At 40.4% G+C, this 22,130-nt stretch overlaps 1 protein-coding gene across 1 annotated transcript in view; it reads left to right on the top strand.

The window, feature by feature from the left end:
- Positions 1–22,130, top strand: part of FGF2 (fibroblast growth factor 2) — a 57,615-nt gene that overhangs the window by 16,427 nt on the left and 19,058 nt on the right. Inside the window, exon 2 of the mRNA XM_020913919.2 lies at positions 21,658–21,761. Coding sequence (XP_020769578.2) covers positions 21,658–21,761 — 104 coding nt within the window. The remainder of the gene's footprint in view (positions 1–21,657; positions 21,762–22,130) is intronic.

Below are 22,130 nucleotides of genomic sequence, written 5' to 3'. Positions count from 1 at the left end.
CAGATGTTGTGGTTCAAGTTCAAAAGACTGCTGGCAGAATTCCTTCTTACTTAAGGAAGGTCAGTCTTTTGTTCTGACAGACCATCAGGAGATTGGATGAAGCCACCCATGTTGTGGAGGACAATCCAATTTACTCAGAAGCCGTCAGTTTAAATATAAACCACATCCAAAAACACCCCCACAGAAACATCCAGAATGATGTGTGACCAAATATCTGGGCTGCATGGCCCAGGCAAGTCGACAGGGAGATTAGCGATCACAGGGCCCTTGTTGGCGTAAGTCCTGGACTGGCCTAAGTTTTCACCCCTGGCTTGGGCAGTCCCCCCTTATTCACAGTGATGTCCCAAGGACGTGGGCAGATGGTTCCTGAGAGAGGCGTAGACTGGCCTCCTGTCAACGCCAAGGTGGTTTGGTTTGCTTTGGTCCCCACCGAGAGCCCAAGGAGACTCCCCCTTCCATGACTGGTACCTCAGGGGACGCGGTGGCTAGCTTCTTTCTCCTCCTCCTCTGCGGTCTCCTCCCCTTCTTCTTTCTCTCATAAGTTGAGATATAATTGACATATAGCACCGTATTAGTTTTAGTAATATATCAAATCATTGTTATATGTATATATTGGAACATGGTCACAACAGTAAGTTTAGTTAACATCTGTCATCTCTCTTAGTTACAATTTGTTTTTTTTTTATTATGATGTGAACTTTTAAGATTTACCCTTTCTCTGGAGAGGGAAATGGCAATCGACTTTAGATATTCTTGCCTGGGAAATCCCATGGACAGAGGAGCCTGGTGGGCTACAGTCCATGGGTCACAAGAGAGTTGGGCATGACTTCACGACTGAACAAGATGCTTTTAACCCTAGCACCAGCTGGCTGAGTGAATTCAACCTTTCTGAGCCTTGATTTTATCATCCAGTGTTCTCTCCAGGGTAGTAAATATTGTTAGGAATGAAGAATCCTTGGAGGTGAGAACAGTGTTGTAGAGTGTTAGACTTAAATTCTTGTCCCTAAAAATGGGCATAGTTTTGGCAAGTCATGAAACTGCTATGTCTCAGAATTCTCATCTGTAAAATAGGGGGTGGTTTTTTCCAACCCAGAAATGTAGGTATGTGTTTATCAAGAGCTGAGAGAACAAAAGCATTTCAAAGGTGTACTTTATAGGTAAAAAGACTGGCAGCACACAAATAACAGATACTAAGAAGTCAGACATACCATCCATGTTTATATCATATTGAGTTTTTATCATTATTAGGAGAAGCAAATTTCAGAAAGTAAAAAAATCAAACACAGATTTCTTCAGTATTGAAAGCTTTTATTTTTAACAATATTACCATTTGGATTAAGAAAAAAAAAGATTCCTCTTAGAATTTCTAGAGTGAGAGAAATAGTTTGAAAAAGAAAAAATAAAAGATCTACCTTCCCAGCAGCTTTCAGTTACACAGCACAGTTTTGTTAACTGTAGACACCGTGATGTACATTACACCCCCAGGGCTGCTTTCTAATTTTAAGTTTGCACGTTTAGACTACCTTTATCCGTTTTGTCCACCTTCCCAGCTCCCTGCCCCTGGCAATCAATCCATCAATCTGTTCTCTGTATCTATGAGTTTTTTTTTTTTAAAGATTCTACATGAAAATAATATGCAATACATATTTTTGTCTGTTGGACTTATTTCACTTTGCATAATGCCCTTAAGATCCATTCACGTTGTCATACATGGCAAGACTTCCTTCTTTTTTAATGGTCAAATAATATTCTGTGTGTGTTTATGTGTATTTCACATTTTCTTTATTCATCCATTGATGGTGGACATGTTGTTTTCATGTCTTGACTATTGTAAATAATGCTTCAGTGAACATGGGTACAGTTTTTTGGGTTTTTTTTTTTTTTTTTTAGAGTTAGTGATTTTGTTTTCTTTGTATAAATACCCACAGGTGGGATTGTTGGATCATATGATACTTTTATTTTTAATTTTCTGAGGAATCTTTGTACTGTTTTTCATTAGCTTTTTTCTTCTGGTTCTCTTTTCCTTTCCCCAACATATGTGGGTTAGCCTTCCTTAGGATTTCTGAAAACAAGAATAATGACACTATTCCAGAAAAAAGGTTGCTATTAAACAGAAAAGGATCCCCAACAAGATCAGAGCAGTACTTCCATGTGGAGATGTCTGGGGCTGCTGATGCCTGTGGTCATCGGTAGGCTGACTGCCGTCCCTGGTCCCTGTCAGCTGCCATCTGCTCCGAAGGCCCCCTGCTCGGCGTCATCACAGACGTGAACTGGGCCTCAGATGCTGGTTTCTGAGGATCAGACAGCAGAGAGGAGTTGAGGCTGCAGTCTGATTGTGTGAGACAGGTGCTAGTTTTTCTTTTTCTTTTTTTAATATCATATTCTAGCCTGTGTTTGGAAATGTCTTTCATATATCGTCCTCTTATTCTTAATTAAGGAAGATTAGCATTGACTAGAAGCAGGGGTATCAGCGTAACTAGAGGTTCTTCTGTCGTCGTCTGAGCCTCGTGAGAAATCAGGACGGCACAGAGGTGCAGGAAGGGGGATCAGATGCCTTTCTGCTCTTCAGCACACATCACCGGTGCTGCTGCGAGTGAGCAGGGACGCGAGGGAGCGTGGTGAGGTGTTGGGCCAAGAGCAGCGGGGTTTTCCCTTGGACTGTGGGTCTCCGTTACTGCACCTTGGGCTGTTGGGTCTCCTTGACCGACTCTCCTGGTTTATATTCTCAGGGGCAGGTGCCTCCCCACCGAGCAGCTCAAAGGCCATGCCCGGCAGTGCCCCCAGATCCAGAGATTTCAGCATGTCCATTTTGTAGCAAAACGGCACAAAATGACAAACCCTCTTTGGTGCCTTAGTTACTGTTAAAAAAAAGACAAACGTGTTGCGCTGCATGATGAGCCTAGCTTGGCCAGCACAGTGTGAGTGGATACATTTTTAGGAAAATGGGAACGCTGGAGGACACTCTGTCTGGGAGAGCTTTTTTCTTTGAAGCAGGTGGCAGAGCTGTCTCTGGCAGAGAGGTGTGGCTGTGGGCTGGGGCCTGTAGAACATGCTGTAAGCATTGTGGCTGCTGTCGAGGATGGGAGAGGACAGAAACGTGAGATGTGCCGACGGCTCACTTCAGGCTGGAGACCCACATTACTGATAACACCATCGGGGTGGTTGTGTCACTTCTGGGTACACTTCCATTGTGTATGTTCAATATGCAAGTGCAGAAACCAGATGGCTATATTGGTCCAAAACTTGGAGCTTAGGTTTTAGAAGTGCTTGAAGGAAAAAGCAGAACTGAGAGATGACCCACAAGTTCAGAGTGACAAGGGAAAGCCCGAGAGGCTACGGACAGGTAGACAAATGGTGGCCTCAGAGTCGGTTACCTCAGTGAGGCTATAAACCCGGCCACTTGGGTTATACCACATCACAGTGTTAGGCAGAGCTGCTCTCAGATGATGGCGTGGCTATGAAGGTGGTGAATGCAGGTTCCTTGAGTTGATAAGCTAAGGATCTTGGAGGCTAGGTTTTTGGTGGGTCTTCTACATGAAACGGAGAAGGCAGTGGCACCCCACTCCAGTACTCTTGCCTGGAAAATCCCATGGACGGAGGAGCCTGGTGGGCTGCAGTCCATGGGGTCTCGAAGAGTCGGACACGACTGAGCGACTTCACTCTCACTCTTCACTTTCATGCATTGGAGAAGGCAATGGCAACCCACTCCAGTGTTCTTCCCTGGAGAATCCCAGGGGCGGGGGAGCCTGGTGGGCTGCCGTCTGTGGGGTCGCACAGAGTCGGACACGACTGACGTGACTTGGCAGTGGCAGCAGCAGCCCGATCCTAGTGGAAACGGCGGTTTGGAAGGACTGGCTGGACCCCAGTGTGCTCAGCTCCCAGTGGTGTTGCAATGACCTGTGATGACCAGCAGCCCTTAGGATTCGAGTGTTGCAAGGGGAAAGGTCTGGGTGGAGTAAGAAAAACATCTTTTGGTCAAGGCGACTGTTTCTTATTTTTAAAAACATTGGTGTTGGGACAGGTAATCTGCAAAGCACCTTCCTAGTTTAACAGTTCTTTCCATGAACCTAAAAAAATGCACATCAGGAGTTTGATCCCTTGTATTATGCAGCTGGAAGAAGAAACCTAGATTCTGAATATTCTTTTCTTCATGGGAAAGTCACCTTTCCCGGAGCCACAGAAAGTAGAATATGTCAGAAATTCTTGGGGGAGAAAAAGATTTAAAAAAGGTAAAAGGTATGAGTTGAACAAAGTGAGATGTATTTTGTGTCTGGTTTTGGAAAAATCTGGGCTCTGGGGTAAAGAATCAGCCTGCAGCGCAGGAGACACAGGAGATGTGGGTTTGATCCCTGGGTTGGGAAGATCCCTGGAGGAGGAAGTGGCAACCCGCTTCAGTATTCTTGCCTGGAGAAGCCCGTACAGTCCATGGGGCTGAGAAGAGTCAACTCAACACACACTTGGAATAGCTTACTTGGGAGGGTGACTGTCTTTCAAGCCTGAGATAGAGAGGTTTCCTTGCGGAGCATCTGAAGAACAATCACCTCCTGTAACTAAAGCCTTGACTTATTCCTCCAAAATTAATGGTGAGACAATGATGGGCACCTTTATAGATGTCTATATTTTTTCTCTTTTTCATAGCCCTCATATGTTTTCTGGAGGAAGCAGAAAGGATAAAGTAAACCAGGGGAGCAGACAGGGGAAGGGAGGTAGAAAGTCAGAGGGAAAGGAAGAAAGAGGAAAAACAAACACACACCCAAGAATACGCAAGAGAAGATTTAGCCTGAAACAGACTTTCATATTCAGCCTCCTGAGTAATTAGTTGTCCGGGGCTCTTGGCATTCTCTTCAGAGAGTGGTTCCAAATCTGGGAAGGAGAAAGCAGCAAAAGAAAACAAATGCCGACTTTTCATGGCACAGAGGAGGGCAATACATTCAGTGATTATGATTTTAGGCTCCTTTTTTGGGACCCAAGTGTGAATACTAGAGCCAGATGCTATATGCTTTGCTATTTGTGCACTTTTGTGACTTTTTAAAAACTCTGTAAGCTATAGCAATTAACTCTTTGTCATTTTACTATAAAGAATAAGAAGACACAGTATAAGGCTTTCTTTGGGAAGATAAATTCCCTTGAAAGTGAAAGTGTTAGTCACTCAGTCATGTCCGACTTTTTGTGACCTGATGGACTGTAGTCCGTCACGCTCCTCTGTCCATTGGATTTTCCAGGCACGATTACTGGAGTGGGTTGCCACTCGTTTCTCCAGTGGATCGTCCCAACCCAGGGATTGAACCCAGGTCTTCTGCATTGCTGGCAGACTCTACCAACTGAGCTACCTACTTCTTGGTATTTTTCTCCATTTGCCACTTCCCCCTGCCACTCTCTTCATCCTAACACAATTCACTGTTTGAAACAAGGCACAATTTCAGCATCATTTCAACCAGCTATTCTTTGAAGAATGGCAAGTGAGGAGACGATAGAGTAACTTGCTTTTCAGGGCAGTGCCACTCAGCACCCAGCCAAGAGAGGAGGATTAGGATTGCTGACCTTTAACCCTGGGTCCTTAGCTCAAGCAGTCCACCAACCTGGGACTCTGCCTCCTTATCTTGAACTGCAAAGTCCTCACTAGATGATTTCCAAGGGCCAGGCTCTGAGGATTTTTGACTTAGATTCTGTTGGAGGTTCAAAGAATCAGTTTGGGGAAAGGGCTGATAATGTCATCAGAAATAAGCATGGCCAAAGGAAAGACCACGAGCCAAGACTAGAGGGCACTTCATGCCAGGTCTGTCCCTGAAGATGGCTGGACAGTGATGCTCCTAAAGCAGAAGACCTGAAGACCACAAGTGGCTCTGCCTGTGGCTGCAGGAGACGCTGCTGTCACCAGAGTTCTGTACAGAGGGAGAAGGACAGGCAGAAGTGGCTTTCTGAACAGGGGTTCGACTTCATCCATTCCCTCACTAGAATGTGTTTTGGACAGCTGTTCTTGAAGTTAGAGAAAAATGCAAAACTGTAACCAAATTGTTTGTTATTTCTGCCCTAGTCCTGCCCTCAGCAGTCCTCTGTTAAGGTCATTCTCATCTTTCACATTTGTACAGGTGATAGGTAGACCTGGGTTTAGGTCAGCTGTACCTTTCTAGTTGTGTGATCTTGGGGAAGTAACTTCATTTCTTTAAGTACCAGTTTCCTCATCTGCCAAGTGGGGATGCTAGCTAATGATCGCTACCATGTTCATATTGTATGAATACGTCAGATAGTGAGCCCTTACTGGATGTCAGCTATGACTATTGTTTGTTGTTCCTAAAGCTCCCCTTTATAAACTTATATCTCGTCTGCCTTCCAGTGCTTGAGATACCTACTGCGAGGTAACAAACATCTCAGAATTTACTGGCCTAAAATGACCACTGTATTGTTTCTCCTGGTTCTGTGCGTGACTCTAGTTCAGCCGGATGGTCCTGCTGCTGGCACAGTGTGAGGTCTGTCATGCACCTGCAGTCAGACGGTGGCTGGAGCGGGAGCACCTGAAATGGCTTTACGTACATGTCTGGTCCTTGGCAGGGAGACTGGGGCCCCAGTGAGCTTTCTTCACATGGTCTCTCCATGAGACTACTTTGGGCTGCTTTACACCGAGGCTGGATCACAAGAGCAGAGCTCCAGCCTGTAAGCACTGTTTACATCATGTTTGCTAACGTCCCATTGACTAAACTCAGTCAGCCTGGCCTAGACTAGAGTCAATATGGGAGGGACGGACTACACAAGGTATGACTATCAAGAGGTGTGGTTCACTGCAGCCACCAAAATAAGTCTCTGCCACATCCAGTTTCCAAGCCCCTACTGTCTGGAAAACATCTTCACTTGGACGTCACTCTTGTAGTTTGAACGTAACTAATTCACTTCCAATTGAATATAGGCGATTCGTTGTTCTCGTTGATGAGCATGGAGCTGGTGCTCGATCAGAAAAGACAGCCTCATTTTGTCAGCTTTCCTCCCAGATTATTCCAGCAGTTTTCTTCCAAGTTAAAAACCTAAACACAACTCCCCCCTCACCTTTTTATTTATTTATTTTTAACCAAAATCTAGATTTCACGAAACCTTGGCATTTCTTACTTTGTTCTCCACCCTCACTGCCACCATTGAAATCCACATCCTTATTGTCTTGCATGTGAACAACTGCAGTAACCTTTCAGTTAGGTTTTCTTTAAACACCATTTCAGTTTGATGCCTTTCTTTTCAAGAACCTGCTGTATATTTGTTGTTCTTACTGCATCAAACCTGCTTGTTTTTCCAGTGCCTTACTTATTGGACTCTACTCCATTTTATACAACTCTCTTTTTCCACTGCTGTATATCATCCATGCTTCAGAATCAGAGTGAGGAGGGAGGGTACTTTGTGAAAGAGTTTAAGTCCATCTACATTATAAATATCTTCAAACACAGAGGGGAATAGAGGAGGTGATGAGGAGGCAGAGCAAAAATCCTGTCGATAAAATGTGAAGTGGAAGGATTTTACTGTTGCCGTTTGTGTTTTGGAGAATTAGGTAAGAATTAAAGGAGGAAATGGTATTTCAGGGGGTTGGAAATTACATCCCTTTTAATGGAATTCCTTAAGTTTAAAAAACCTTGAGCTGTCTCGTTCTGCATTGCACTGCTCCTGGCTCAGCTGGGGTTTACATCTGCATAGTCGGTTTTGTTGTTATCAGTGGTGCTGGGTGTATGTTCTGATGTGATGCTTGGCCCACACTGAATGCCTCATGAATGTTTGCATGAAGAATATAAGCAGAACTTAGTCAGACTTTTTATAAACTAAAATGGACAATATCCACAAAGTATAAGAAAAGGATGTACTTCTCTTGTATTAAACGGACAGAGATCCAGAAGGCAGTTCTGCAAATTATGTTCACCACTGAAAGCAGACGTTTGTTAATTCAGCGCTCAGCGCATGCGCTCTGGACGCTGACTGAGGCTGGGGTGAGTGAGGCTTAGCTAGTTGAGCTGCGTGATGACAGCACCCGTGTCTCCTATAGATGGGCATATAAAACGTGTCAGGAACGTGGGAAGCGAGACCGATTACAGTTTTTTTTTCTTTTTCAGACCTATAAGCTTTTTGAATCAGATAACATTTTAAAAATAGGATACTGAAAGAATAACTTCCTGTTCATATGAGGGAACAACATTTATAAAGTGATAAACACAGAAAGGCATGAACCTAAGGAATTGAACAAGCATATTCAGTTAATCCCTGACATTATTTTGATAGTTCATTTTCATTCCAAAGGCATCGTATTTTTTGTGAAATCAGTGACAGTTTTTAACCTCAGTAATTGAGATTCTGTGTAAGGAAATGGCCAACGTTTCGAAGGACCTCTCCCACTCCACCAGCCTTCAACCACAGTTTCAAATACACTATTTTAAAGAACTTAACTCCAGAGTAGTCCACTTAACTTTATTAACTTGGACTTCAAGGCAGCTGCATTCTTTGGGGTGGAGCCATGCTCTTCTTTCACTGTGACCCTGTTTTATTCCTTTAACATCACAGCCGAAGAAGGGGCCCTATTTCTTCCTGGAGACACAGAGGCCAAGGAGCTGTTCCCAGCTTCCTCCTGAGTCCGCCCAGCGTGTGATGCAGGGGCTGCAGGGGAGAGCTGTCCTTGGGAGGGCCTCCTCAGAAGCTCTGGGGATGGGCCTTGAGCTCTTGGCTGCAGTCAGGGTTTTCCAAAGTGGAGGCCGCACTAACGCTCGTCATTGACTGAGAGACGTGCCTCCTGGGCTATTTTCATGAGGGTCAAATAAAACTCTCTTGTCTTCAGCCTGCTTTGAAAGGTGTTTTCCTAATGATTTTACCAGTCAAACAGAATGACTGTGTGGGAGAGTGTAGTTAAAGAGCTGGAACACTCCGGGCCACTTCCCTTCTCCACCCACTGCCCCTGCTTGCCTTTCCCCCTGAAGCTCCTCCTCTCTCAGGCAACACTCACTGCTCTGTTTTCTGTTCTGGAACTGCCTGAATTGTGAGATTTTTGAGGAACTCCTCAATCCAGAAAGAAGTGCCAGGAACACAAACAGCTAACTGGCATTCATCCCTAGGGGAGCTGCATGACCAGCCAGGCTGGTCACATTATCTCCATGGGGCACTTAGCTTTGAGAGAGACCTTGGCGCTCTCAAATTGTCCTAGAAGTGTTTCCAAAAGGTAGAAAGAATTGCCAGGAAAAGGCTGTGTAATCAGGAGGTGCTGTATCTTTTGGGTATGTTGGACTGGTTGCAGAAATACTTGCTGGAGGCAGTGTATATTTTTGCTGTTTATCTTCATCTGATCTGCTTGTGATTTCAGGGAGCTCTGACCAGGTTAATAAACCTTTGAAACGGATTTCTGATTAGTGATCCATAAGCCAAAATGCGATGTCAGCAAAAGTGTGTGCGTGCGTGTGTGCACGCTCTTGGCTGGTGCTGAGTTGGGGTGTATGTCCTGTGGTTTGTCATGGTCCCCACTATTCCCTTCTCCTCCTGGTCTTATCACCAAGCTGCTTCTCTCTTGTCTGTTACTCACACGATCCCTGCCGGCTTTTGAGTTTGATACCCCACTTTTAGTACACGTGTTTTCAGTGGTCCTCGAATGCTGAACCCCATTTATTCTGAGACAAAGGAGCTGATAAAGATTTTTCAAGAAAATTTAGAAACATCAAGTGTTATTTCTCAGTGAAAATATTTCTCAGCTTCTAGCAGGCCACCCCTGACTGAAGGTCTGCCTGACTTGCACCAGTCTGGCCCATGTTAGGCTGTTGACTTCCTCAGGGGCCTTCCTGCCACAGTCCGCCCAGACAACACAGCAGCAGTTCTGAAACCTGGCGCTTCCCCCTCCAGCCTTGGAAGGCCGCTGCGCGGAGATGGCTCCTCATGAGTGCTGCAGATACCTGCTCGCGGAGCTGACGTGTGTCCTGTTTATTCAGTAAACACTATAGGAAATACGAAGAAATGCGAAGTGCCCACATGTTTCAGGGTCACCAGGGCAGTTCTTAGTATTCTATTACTGATGAAAAATGTAAAGATCTACCACACTCCGCTGTCTGATGCATACAAAATCTTTCAGCCTTTTTTTACACAACTGCTTTCTACCGTCTATTTAATTTTACTTTGGCTCCCTTTGTTATTCAACAACTTAGCACTAGGTACATGATGGTGTATATATGTCAGTGCTGCTTTCTCAATTTGCCCTACCTTTACCTTCTGCTGTGTCCACAAATCTATTCTCTAGGAGGTTCATCAGTACCATTTTTTCTAGATTCCACATGTATGCATTAATATATGATACCTGTTTTTCTCTTTCTGACTTAATTTGTATAAGAGACTCTAGGTTCATCACCACCTACCTTTTAAATATGGCAACAAAGAGGCAGCAAAATGATATATGAACTTCATTCTTCTTTCCTCTATCCCATGTTCCTTTACCATCTAGTGAAGTATTGAGACGCTGTGAATAGAGAATGGAAGAAATGGAGAATCCATGGGGACAGAATAGCCCATAGACCATGTAATGAGCCTCTGTATAATTGAGAATTCAATAGAATAAGCCATCAAAAATAGAATTTTCAAGTAGTGATTCATCTTGGAATCATTTCATATTTCCCCATGATTACTAGAGTTAAAATCACTAAAATGTTAACTGAAGCTTTGCATCAGATTTTTTATATTGTATTGTATTGTGTTTTATTCCATGTGCCTAGATAGGACTGAGATCATAGTGAACGAGTTGTATCTAGCGGCGTGTATACACTGGAGCCCATATTTGGTTTATGGGCTATTCTACCTATGGGTTCTTAATTCCATCCATTTTTATTCACTAAGGAAATGGAAGTTATAGTAAAAATAATATCTAAAGGAGTCTGTCATCTTTACATTATTTGATTTTTTTCTTTCTCAAATAATTTTGTCTCTTAAAGCACATAGTCAAATATTAATTATTAAATGAGATGACATTTTGAATTAGTTGGCTGACATTTTTTAAATGAAAAAATGTGAGATAATTTTAGATTCACTTACAATAGTAAGAAGTAACACAGAGATTCTGTGTCCCCTTTGCCCGGTTTTCCCCAGTTGTAACATCTTATAGTGCCTTTCACAGTTTCACACCGGGATGTTGACATTAACACAGCCAAGACACAACATTTTCATCGTCACAGGGATTCCTCAGGCTGCCCTTTTATAGCCACACTCAGTCCCCCAAGCCCACCTCTGGCAACTGCCAGTCTCTTCTCCATTTCTATAATTTTGTGGCCAACTTATTTTTAGAAACATTTCTCCAGTAGTTGGCCTCTGGGAAGAAAATAGCCATTAACACTTACTTAGAGCAGATGACTTTTGTAGGTGGAAGCTGGTAATTGTGCATGCATACTCAGTGCTGACTTGGGTTGCTCTGCCAGGAGACAGTGTGGGGTCCTCAACTACAGATTACTGAGGTGTCAGAACTGAAACTATTTTTGCCAGAAAATGCCTCTGCCAAAGGCTGTCAGAATTTTCCCTCCTGAATTACACACCTCCACAAAACAGGCCAAGAAATGACTTGGGTGGCAAGCATTTCTAGCCTCTCCCTGACACTAGAATAGTCTCATACTGTCTGGGATCCCTGGTAGCTATGGAAAGGGTGAGGGAAGGTATTTTCTCTGTCAGCTTGTGATTATCTGCTGATGAGGGAACTCTTTCCTTTCCTTTCCATCTTTGTAGTTATCTTTGCTACTGTGAAGCTCTGCATTAACCCCGTAATGCACTTGGAGCTTCTGGAAGGCGTCAGGTGCTAAATCGTCTTTCCCTCTTCCTTCTTGTCAGTCTGACTTCATTATCTGATGCCACCAACAAAGTAAAAGCCATGGTGTGTGTTAGTCACTCAGTCGTGTCTGACTCTTTGCGACCTCATGGACTGTATCCCACCAGACTCCTCTGTTCATGGAATTCTCCAGGCAAGAATATTGGAGTGGGTTGCCATTCCCTTCTCCAGGGGATCTTCTGACCCAGGTCTTAACGCGTTGCGGGCAGATTCTTTGCCGTCTGAACCACCATTATTATTGTTTAGTTGCCAAGTCATGTCTGACTCTCTGCGACCCCGTGAACTGCAGCACTCCAGGCTTCCGTTCTTCCCTGTCTGAGTTTGCTCAAACTTGTGTCCGTTGAGTCGGTGTTGCCGTTCAGCCATCTCATCCTCTGTCACCCCGTTCACCTCTTGCCCTCAGACTTTCCCAGCATCAGGGTCTTTGCCTGTGGATTGGCTTTTCGCATCAGGTGGCCAAAGTACTGGAGCTTCAGCATCAGTCCTTCTAATATTCAGGGTTGATATCCTCTAGGATTGACTGGTTTGATCTCTTTGCTGTCCAAGGGATTCTCAAGAGTCTTCTCCAGCACTGCAGTTCAAAAGGATCAATTCTTCCATGCTCAACCTTCTTTATGGTCTAACTCTCACATCCATATATGACTACTGGAAGAACCATAGCTTTGACTATATAGACCTCTGTCGGAAAAGTGATGTCTCCGCTTTTTAATACACTCTCAAAGTTTATCATAGCTTTTCTTCCAAGGAGCAAATGTCTTTTAATTTCATGGCTACAGCCACCATTGCCATTGTGTTATTAGAAGAATCTAGAATCATCTAATGTCTGCAGCTGTTTGGACCTGTGTTACATTTGCTCTTATCTGTAGCTCAGGTAGCTCAAACACTTCGACTTTAGGACATGAAATAGGAGATCCAGTAGATACTGGAAGAAATTGATTTTTGTAAGTTTTTATAGATTGGAATTGATTGTAACAGCCCTGTCTTTGGCATAAATCAGCTGTACATTAAATTTTTTTATTGTAGGAATTAAATGATATGGTTTAGACATAAATGGCAAATTTGATGTTTCGGACATATTACACTTTAACTGTTTTATATATTTTGTCATCATTGGTAGTCTTAAGGCTCATAATGAAAACAGTTTCTACGTTGTAGCTATAAGACTTGATACAGAGAAAAATTTAATCAACTCATAAAGTCCTGACTGAGTAGCAATGAAAGAAGTCATGGATTTCTAAGATCCTTCCCTTCCTTCCTATTTTTGTTATGCTAATTTTAACCTTTGAAAACTGAAGAGTTGCTAAGAATTTCAATGAACTGGGTGTCTAATAATGTCCCTGTTTATAAACTTAAGTAGCCAGTTGAGTTGTTAAGAGAATGGGATGTATGGGATCCGCCTCCCCACCCCAGGGTGATGTACAAAAAGAAATGATAAAAAAAAATGAAAGGTTAATGAGAGAGTCAGTATGAAGCTCCTTAGTCAGATTTGTGTTTTGTCCACACAAAAAGGAATAACTGAATAAATCCAGGTTGCTGATCTTTGTTGTCTGATTACTGCCCTCTGGTATTCCACACATATGAGATTTAAAGCTTTTCTGTGTTTCTTTTGTTACATGGACTCCTCTGCCAGTTATCTGTGCATTAGAAAGTTTTTAGTGCAGTCTTCAGCATTAAACTGGATGAATTTTGATGTAATAAAATAGACCAGTAGGTTATGCCTTGGAATTTAGTTATTAGTTACTCATGAATTATAGTTCCAAGGAGACAACTGAACCTAACTCAGTTACTTTTTGACTGAAAAATATTTTCTTGTAAAGCTAACACACTTTATCATCAAGTTTTACATTAATGTTGGTATTGAATGAGTAAGGAAGGAATTAATATGTGTGCAGTGTTCTGAGAGGAGGATGTCAGGAATATGAGTACTGTCAGCTGTAGACCTATATAGTGATCCTTGAAATGCAGTCTTAGACAACGGCTTTCTGATTATCTTTGTGTACTAAATTATAAGTTTCACTTTGCTTTGACTTCAGATTATTTAAATGAGAAGTAACATTAATGCTGGACCAACTAAAGAACACCATGCATTTGCCACCAGAATGTAAGCTATGTGAGGGCAGACACTTTGTAGTTCTTGGTTCCTGTTGTATTTCTAGCTCTTAGAGCAGTTTCTGACACATGAGGCAAGTGTGATACCATTTTGTTGAATGAATTAATAAATAATAAACACAGGACAATAGGTTGAGAAATTGTATAAGGCCTGTGTCTTCTTTGCAGCAAGTACCTTTTAGTTTTCTTCCCTTGAAAATAGTGAAACTATAAATTTATTTGCTATAGGAGAAGTCAGCCTGTGGTAGGACGTTATATGCAGCATAAATGACATATTTGTGAAAGGTGCCCCATCTATACTTTGTAAAGCATACGCTTTCCTAGATATTCTAGATAAAGTTTCCTAAAAAATTATACAATTCTTTGAATTTCAAAACAAAGCAATAGAAAGAAGCAGGTGTAAAATAGGGGGCCAATATCTCTGATGATTACTATGTACTAAAACTTTTATATATGGGGAGAGATCTAATATCTAATCTTCACTGTATAACCTTGTGCACTAGTAGTTATTTTCAATTGTGCAAGTGAAGAGGTCAGCTCAACTGGTAAGTGGGGAAACCTGATGAGTCCAATTCTGTCTGCCTCCAAAATCCATGCATTTGACACTGTGGTATTTTTTTCTGAGTACTACAGTCTAACTTCTGAGGTTTATTTCATCCAAACTTCTTGAAGTTGTCTGCATTCACTGTTCTCAAATTCTGTGACTGATCCAGTGACGACTCCTCAGCTTGTGTTACATCACTTCTGTTGTACCATTTGACAGTGAAGGTCTTTTCAAAGGTCCCGCTTCAGATTTCTGTCTTCACTTGGTTTTTACTTTCCCCTACTTTTCTACTTCTGACAACTCTCTTGGGGGTTCATTAAATGTATTGACTATTTGGTGGCAAAGTGATATCTTAGCTATATTGAGTCTTTCCATTGGTAAGCATACATAGCTCCCCTTTTAAATCTTTTCAAAATTACTTTTAATAAACTTTTATAACTTTATTCATAAAAGTCCTTGGTACCTTTAGTTATTATCTCAAATGGTATCTTTTTGTTTGTTTTTAATAACGTGTTCCAACAGTTTGTTGTGGGTTATGAAACTCCATTGATTTTTATGTATTCTTGTATCAGGCAACCTTGATAAGTATTCCCAATAGTTTGTTTGTATTTTGACTTTCAAAAAACTTTAGCAGTAATTATAAAAGATTTGTTGAAGAGTTGCAGAGGTTTTACAAGTTCCCCTATGCCTTTACCCAGCTTTCCCGGAAGTTAACTTCTTACATAACTTACACAGAAGTGTGGCACTTCAGTCAAAATTTAAAAAAAAAAAGCTGATACTGGTACATTACTGTTTGCAGACTTCATTTAGATTTCACCACTTTTTCCGCTAACATCCCTTTTCTGTTTCAAAATCCAATCTAGAATATTATGTTGGATTTAGTGTCTTAATTTTAATGCATATTATTATTCTACTTGCAAAGAGTAAAGTTTTGTCTCTCAGTTTCCAAATCTCTGTATGCATGTGTGTGTGTGTGTGGGGTGGTGTAGGGATTAGGTATGTGTATAGTACATATCCTCACAGGCTGGTTTGGACTGTGTGTGTGGTGTAGGTAGGTACTAGGTGTGTATACAGTACATTGCCCTCACAGGCTGGCTTAGCGAGCGAGCGAGAGTGTGTGTGCGTGTGTGTGTGGTGTAGGTAGGTGTTAGGTGCGTGTGTAATACATACCCTCACAGGCTGGCATGGACTGACCGCACTTCCATGTTCTACACCCTGTACTCCTATAAATGTTGGTGCTCCCCAGGATTCCGTCCTTTGCCCTTTAATTCTTGCCTGCTACACACTGTTCTGGATCTCATTTTAGTCTTCCTGTGTGGGTCTGGAGCAGCCTGTGCATCCAAGGTAGCCACTATTTGTTATTATTAACCAGATCTTTATTCTAGCAGATTTTTTCTTTAAGCTCCATGTTCACAGAGCTGACTATCTTTTGTCTGTTTCCAAAAACCATATTCTTTTACCAGAGACAAACCTCTCTAAACATCAGCTTCTTTATTTATAAATGAGTAGGGTGCACTGCATGACCTCTGAAGTCCTTTATAGCTCTAACAAGTTAGTATTTATGATTTTAAGGTTTATCATCCTTTGAGCCCATTCAAAAGAAAATGATACAAATTCCAAAAAAGGAGTTACAAAATGTTTTGAGCCATAGTAGTCACATTGAAATAATCCTTTGGCTGGCTTTTTGGTTATACTGCATAACTAAATGTGTCAGATGTTAATGGTCTGAGCACTTGAACATTTGAGTAGTTTACTTAATGTGATCAGAGTTTCTGTTTCTTTGCTTACCTATCAAAATCATTTTAGAAAGACCATGTAAATTCTCCTTTGCTAAAGACTGTCAAGTAAAAAGTAGACAACTGTTTATGGATATTGTAGATGGGATTTAAGATGTAACTGTATTATGATGGGACCAAGTGACGACTAGTGAAGTGTGTGTGTGAAAGTTGCTCGGTCGTGTCCAACTCTTTGTGACCCCATGGACTACACAGTCCATGGAATTCTCCAGGCCAAAATACTGGAGTGGGTAGCCTTTCCCTTCTCCAGGGGCTCTTCCCACCCCAGGGATCGCATCCAGGTCTCTCGCATTGCAGGCGGTTTCTTCACCAGCTGAGCCACGAGAGAAGCTTGCCTAATGATAAGGTTCTTCAATTCTGTGCTTTGCAGCTTTTCTTTTTATGCTACAGCAGAGGGGAAAAAATTTGAATTTTAAGCATGTATAACTTGGATAACACTATTTTTCCAAGTACGTCTCTTACTGGACTTAAATATCAACATTAGAAAGTCATGAGAATCAAAATTGTTGACTTCTGTGCATCCAAAACCTGAACATAGGTTGGTGGTCTCAAGTATGCTGAAAAGACCTGGGCTGTATCACGGTTCAGAGGTCCAATTTAGAAAGGTTTTCTATTGTAGAATTTTTTTTAAAGAACTTTCAAAATGTAAAATATAATGCAGATACAGGAAATCACATAAAACAAATTCATACACGAATGGGTTATTACTAGGTGAACATTATTATAATCACCACTCAGGTTAGAAAACAGAACTTTGCCAGCCACCCCAGATGCCTCTCTGTGTCCACCCTCTCCAATAAAGTACACAGATTTCTAAATACTTTGAATTTCTTATAGTTTCATCAGTGATAGGCATCCTTAAATATTCTAGTTTAGTTTTGTTTTTTAAAGTATGAACTTTAGGCCTTTTTTAAGTCTCAGGTCCTCCTCCCATCTTTTTTCCTCCATAGTAACTGATTGTTGAGGAAACTAGATTATTTGACCTGTGAGGTTTCTCAGTCTGGATTATGCCTGTTGCTTGAGCTGTCTCAGACTTGGCTGTTTAGGCTTTGTGGCTATCTTCTGCCTCAGTCCTGAAATGACATTCTGCCTGGAATATCATTCCTTTTAATTTCCCTACCCTGTACCTTGTTTGTGAGATTATCTCCTATATATCTTTCAAACCTTAGCTCAAATCTCCTCTCTCCTAGAAAGATTCTTGGATTTTTTCATCTAACATAATATATGTCATTTTCTGTAATCTCATAGCACCTGTATAATACCAATATACAATACCGAGGACATTATAGCAATGAGTTCCTTTACCCATTTTTCTTTTGCAAGTGAGATGCTTTCAATCCACCAAATGTTCACTAGATATTTCTGTGTGCCTGGCATGGGATAGAGACAGATAAAGTATAGTTCCCTTTTGGATGATATGCTTCTTACATCTCTTTTAATTGAGATATTTCCTCTTCCTCTTGTTACTTGTAAATGCAGTTATTTTCAGTCATGTCTAATATGGCATACACTTGGTATTTTATACAGCATACAGAAATTGGCTCACAATGGATCAAAACCTAAATATACAAGTTAAAACTAAAACACTGAAGAGAAAAGCATAGGCATGAGTCTTCATGACTCATGAAGTTAGGCAATAGTGTCTCAGATATGACAAGCAATGAAAGAACAAAATCAATAAACTGGATTTCATGAAAATTAAAAATGTTTATGCATCAAAGGATAACATCAAGAAAGTGAAAAGACAACCCACAGCATGGAAGATATTTATTTGCAAGTCAGATATCTGATTAGCGCTTGAATCTAGAACATATACAACTCAATGTGAAAAAGACAGTCTACTTAAAAAATGAGCCAAGGATCTGAATAGACATTTCTCTAAAGATACACAAATAGCCAATAAACACATGAAAAGATATTCAACATCAGAAAAATGCAAATGAAAACTAAGAGATAACTACTCTGTACCCAATCAAAATGACTATAATAGGAGAACAAAACAAAAACCCAGGATTACAAAAAAAATGGCCTGGATGTGGAGAAACTGGACCCCTTAATTTCTTGTGACAATGTAAAATGGTTGCTTTGGAAAACAATCTGACAGTTTCTGAAATGATTAAACATAGTACCATATTGACTTTTCAGTATATGCCCGAGAAATGAAAATGTGTCTATACAAAATCCTGTACAGAAATGTTTGTAGCAGTATTAATTCATAACAGCCAAAACCTGGAAACTGTCTATCAAACTGGGTGGGTAAATCAAATGTGGTCTATTCAATGGAATGTTATTTGGCAGTAAAAAAGAATGAAGTACTGATTCATGGCTATAACGTGATTGAAACTTGAAAACATGCTAATGAAGGAAGCCAGTCACAAAAGACCACATACTGTATGACCACCTTTATATGAAATATCCAGATGAGGCACATCTATAGAGATAGGAGGTGGATTAGTAGCAGCCTAGAGTTGGGATGGTGGTACTGGGAACACAGGAGATGTGGGATGAACATGTTCTAAAACTGATTGTGGCGATGGCTGCACAACCTTGTGACTCTATTAAAAACCACTGAATCACAAATACTTTACATGAATTGTATCATACATGAATTATATCTTGACTTAAAAAACAAAAGTACCAGGGGCACCAGTAGTTTTAGTACAAGAGCCATTGACAGTACTTAAACCATGGTAACTCTGGAAAAGAACTTCTAAGCTGGAGTTAAGTGATATGAACAATTCAAGTCAGCTAGGCAAATGAGTATAGGATCGCTTACCATCCTGGCAGAGTTTATTATTTTTTTTTTTTTAGCATAGTTTTCAAATGATGATGTTAAGAGAATGAAGCCTCAGGTAAATGAAACCTACCTGATCTCAAAAGGAAAAAATGTCAGATCAGGTTAGTTGACGATGTTATTCTTATATTCCATATACTAACTGATTTGTCAATTTTTGCTTCAGACAATTCAGTTCTGTTTATTTTTTTCTTGAGGTATCTCTCATGATTATGAAATAACTTTGTTCATATCTAGTTACACTAGTTGCCTTGAAGTCCACATCATCAGATACTAATATAGCCATACCAGCATTCTTAATAATTAGGGTGTGCAACTTATGTATTTTCCCACATTATTTTCAACTTGCTTGTATCTTTGTATGTAAAGTGCTTTTCCTGTAAACAACATAGTTGGGTTTTTGCCTTTTATCTTGTTGACAGTTTTTTCCTTTAAAAAGTGAAGTATTTAGTTCCTTTACATTTAATTATTGATATGTTTGGGTTTATCTGCCATCTTGGACTTTGTTTACCGCAGTTGTTCTTTGTCCTTTTGTTTCTCTTTTCCTGCCTTCTTTTGGGTTGTAGTTTTCCATATTCCATTTTTCTGAGACAGAAATGGCCCAGTTGCTAACTGTTTGGGTCGTTCAGGAGCTAACTTTGCTCTGGAACTCTGCCTTGTCCTTTCAGATCTCTCTCCATCCTCCTTTTCATTTGGTGACAGCTTAGTGCTTCTCCTGGGCTCTCAGCTCTGTTCTGCTTCCAGCCTTCAGTGGACCGCTGCTTTGCACTTGGCAAAGCCTAGGTGATTCAGAAGGCTCTCTCAGCTCTTCTGTTCTGTCTTCTGCCTCTTGGGTGTGGTGGTTGTACACTAGGTGCAAGCTCTGTAGAACTGGCAGGTGGGTATGGCATTGCTCTTTGATAGCAGCAGCTATTACAAGTCTGTAAAAGTTCAGCTGGTTTATTCCTACTCCCCATTTTGGGAGGATTCTTCTTCTTCCTGTCAAAACTGAAAGCAGGTCATCTCATTTTGGGGGGAAGGGACCCCAAATGTGGAATTCTTTATGTGAAATTTTGTTCAGATCTCTTTGTACCTCAGATCTGATGGGTTTTTAAAGAAAATCTATGATTTTTGTGGATTATCCAGCTTCTTCTTGATTTAGGCTTTGGTTACCTTTAGTCTGTATTTTTATGGTTATATGATATTGACAATGTTTAATTTTTAGTGGCTTATCAAATAACAGTATCCAAACGTGAATTCCCAAGGAATCTATGAAAGGCCAATGAATAAATGAATGACAGTTACTTTTGCTTCTGAGTCACTGGTATTGACCACACATTAATATCCATAATCTGCCTTATGAACAGTAATTATACATGTACAAAATGGTGGGCTAGAGCTAGGTTACAGTTTATTGATAAAGTGCCAGAAAAAAGTTTCATATATGACTTAATCTAATCATTAATAGAATTTTGCTTATATTTGTTAAAAATAAATCTTATTTTCTATATTTTTCCATAATGTGAAAAACTTTGTTTTCATGACTTGATTATATTCCTTTTATTTTGTATCATTTAAGTTTCTGCAGAAGAATTTCACCTGGAGTGACTGGTACACTGAGAAGAATCAGACATAAAATTAAATGTCCAACAAATGCCTTTTTTACTTGATTCCCTTTGTGGTAATTTGTAATGCAGGTTATGAGAAGCACAGTTCTGAGATGTTTGACAGTAAAGAGTAAATTTGACTTACCAAGAATTTCTTAAATTTAACTGGCCCCAGAACCTGTTTTTAAAGTAATCTCTGTTAGTCAAAATACATTTTGGAGAATGCTGCCTCTGAATAGCAGAAGAGAAATTTTAAACTTAATTTTCACTGAGTTGATTAGATGATTATTTGTCCCTCTAGCATTACCATGCTTATGTAATATCTATTTTTTTGTTTTCTGACAATCTGTTTAATATTGACAGTGTAGTGTAACACATAGGTCATCCTCTTCAGGATCTTATAGTCTGAAGATCTTCACACCATATAAGCAAATTAAGTGTAAACATTATTTTTTTTGCAAATATCTAGTTGAAAAACAAAATCTATATATCACAATCTGTCCATAAAGAAAGATGAATGCATTTGGTATTGTATTGAAGGGAAAGCTAGAAATAAGATGTGCAGAAACTCAAGGAAATACAAACCAAAAGATAATAGCAATTATATTTTATTTGTGAAGAACAGGTTAAAAATAACTTTTAAAGTATTTAAACTTAAGCAGTAGTGTGAAAATTCTCTTAATTGGTTTATGTACCCTTCAGATATATTCACTCAAAAAAAAATTTTTAGTTAACAAGGCCAAGTGGAGGTAATTACCTATTGAAGAAGAGAAATTCTTCATCTGTCCCTCTTATCAGCTCACTGACACTGGAGTGAGAAGGGAGTCTGGAGGCACTTGTGCTCCAGTGGGTCATTTGCTCTAATAGAATTTAATTGACGTTTCACCTCAGCCCCCAGCTCCTTGCCAGGGTGGACTGGCTGGTTGCCCACGTGTCTTGTCTTTTCCCTGCATGTTGCATAAATGTATATGTAGATGCCTCATTTTCCTATGATGCTACAAAGGTAATTTTTCTGTTACTTACAGTCAAACTACAACTTCAAGCAGAAGAGAGAGGGGTTGTGTCTATCAAAGGAGTGTGTGCGAACCGTTATCTTGCTATGAAAGAAGATGGAAGATTATTGGCTTCGGTAAGTAATGCTTTCTGTATTTATATTTTTTTCTTTAACTTTTATTGCTGTGAATTTACTAGTATTGGTATTTATTAAATCTTCATTAAGGTTTTGCAAATATACCACTTAATCTTCACATTCATATATATAGAGTATTATATTCTTATTTCACAGATGCAAAAACTATAGTTCTGAGGGAGCATTAAAGTAATCAAGAAAACACAGCTTGTGTGAGGCAGAGTCTGGAGGGCATGCCAGGCGGTCTTGACTGTCTTGACTCCTGAGTAGGCACTCTAATTCACTGCATTTTGCTGCAAAGCTATTAAACTTTTTTTTTTTTTTTTAGTTATTAAACTTTAGTTATAAAAATATATTGTGCAGTTGTCT

This window comes from Odocoileus virginianus, chromosome 12, assembly GCF_023699985.2.
Source record: "Odocoileus virginianus isolate 20LAN1187 ecotype Illinois chromosome 12, Ovbor_1.2, whole genome shotgun sequence".
In the NCBI taxonomy this organism is placed as follows: Eukaryota; Metazoa; Chordata; class Mammalia; order Artiodactyla; family Cervidae; genus Odocoileus; species Odocoileus virginianus.
The sequence above is the reverse complement of the archived record's forward strand: the minus strand, read 5'-3'. Positions and strand labels throughout refer to the sequence as shown.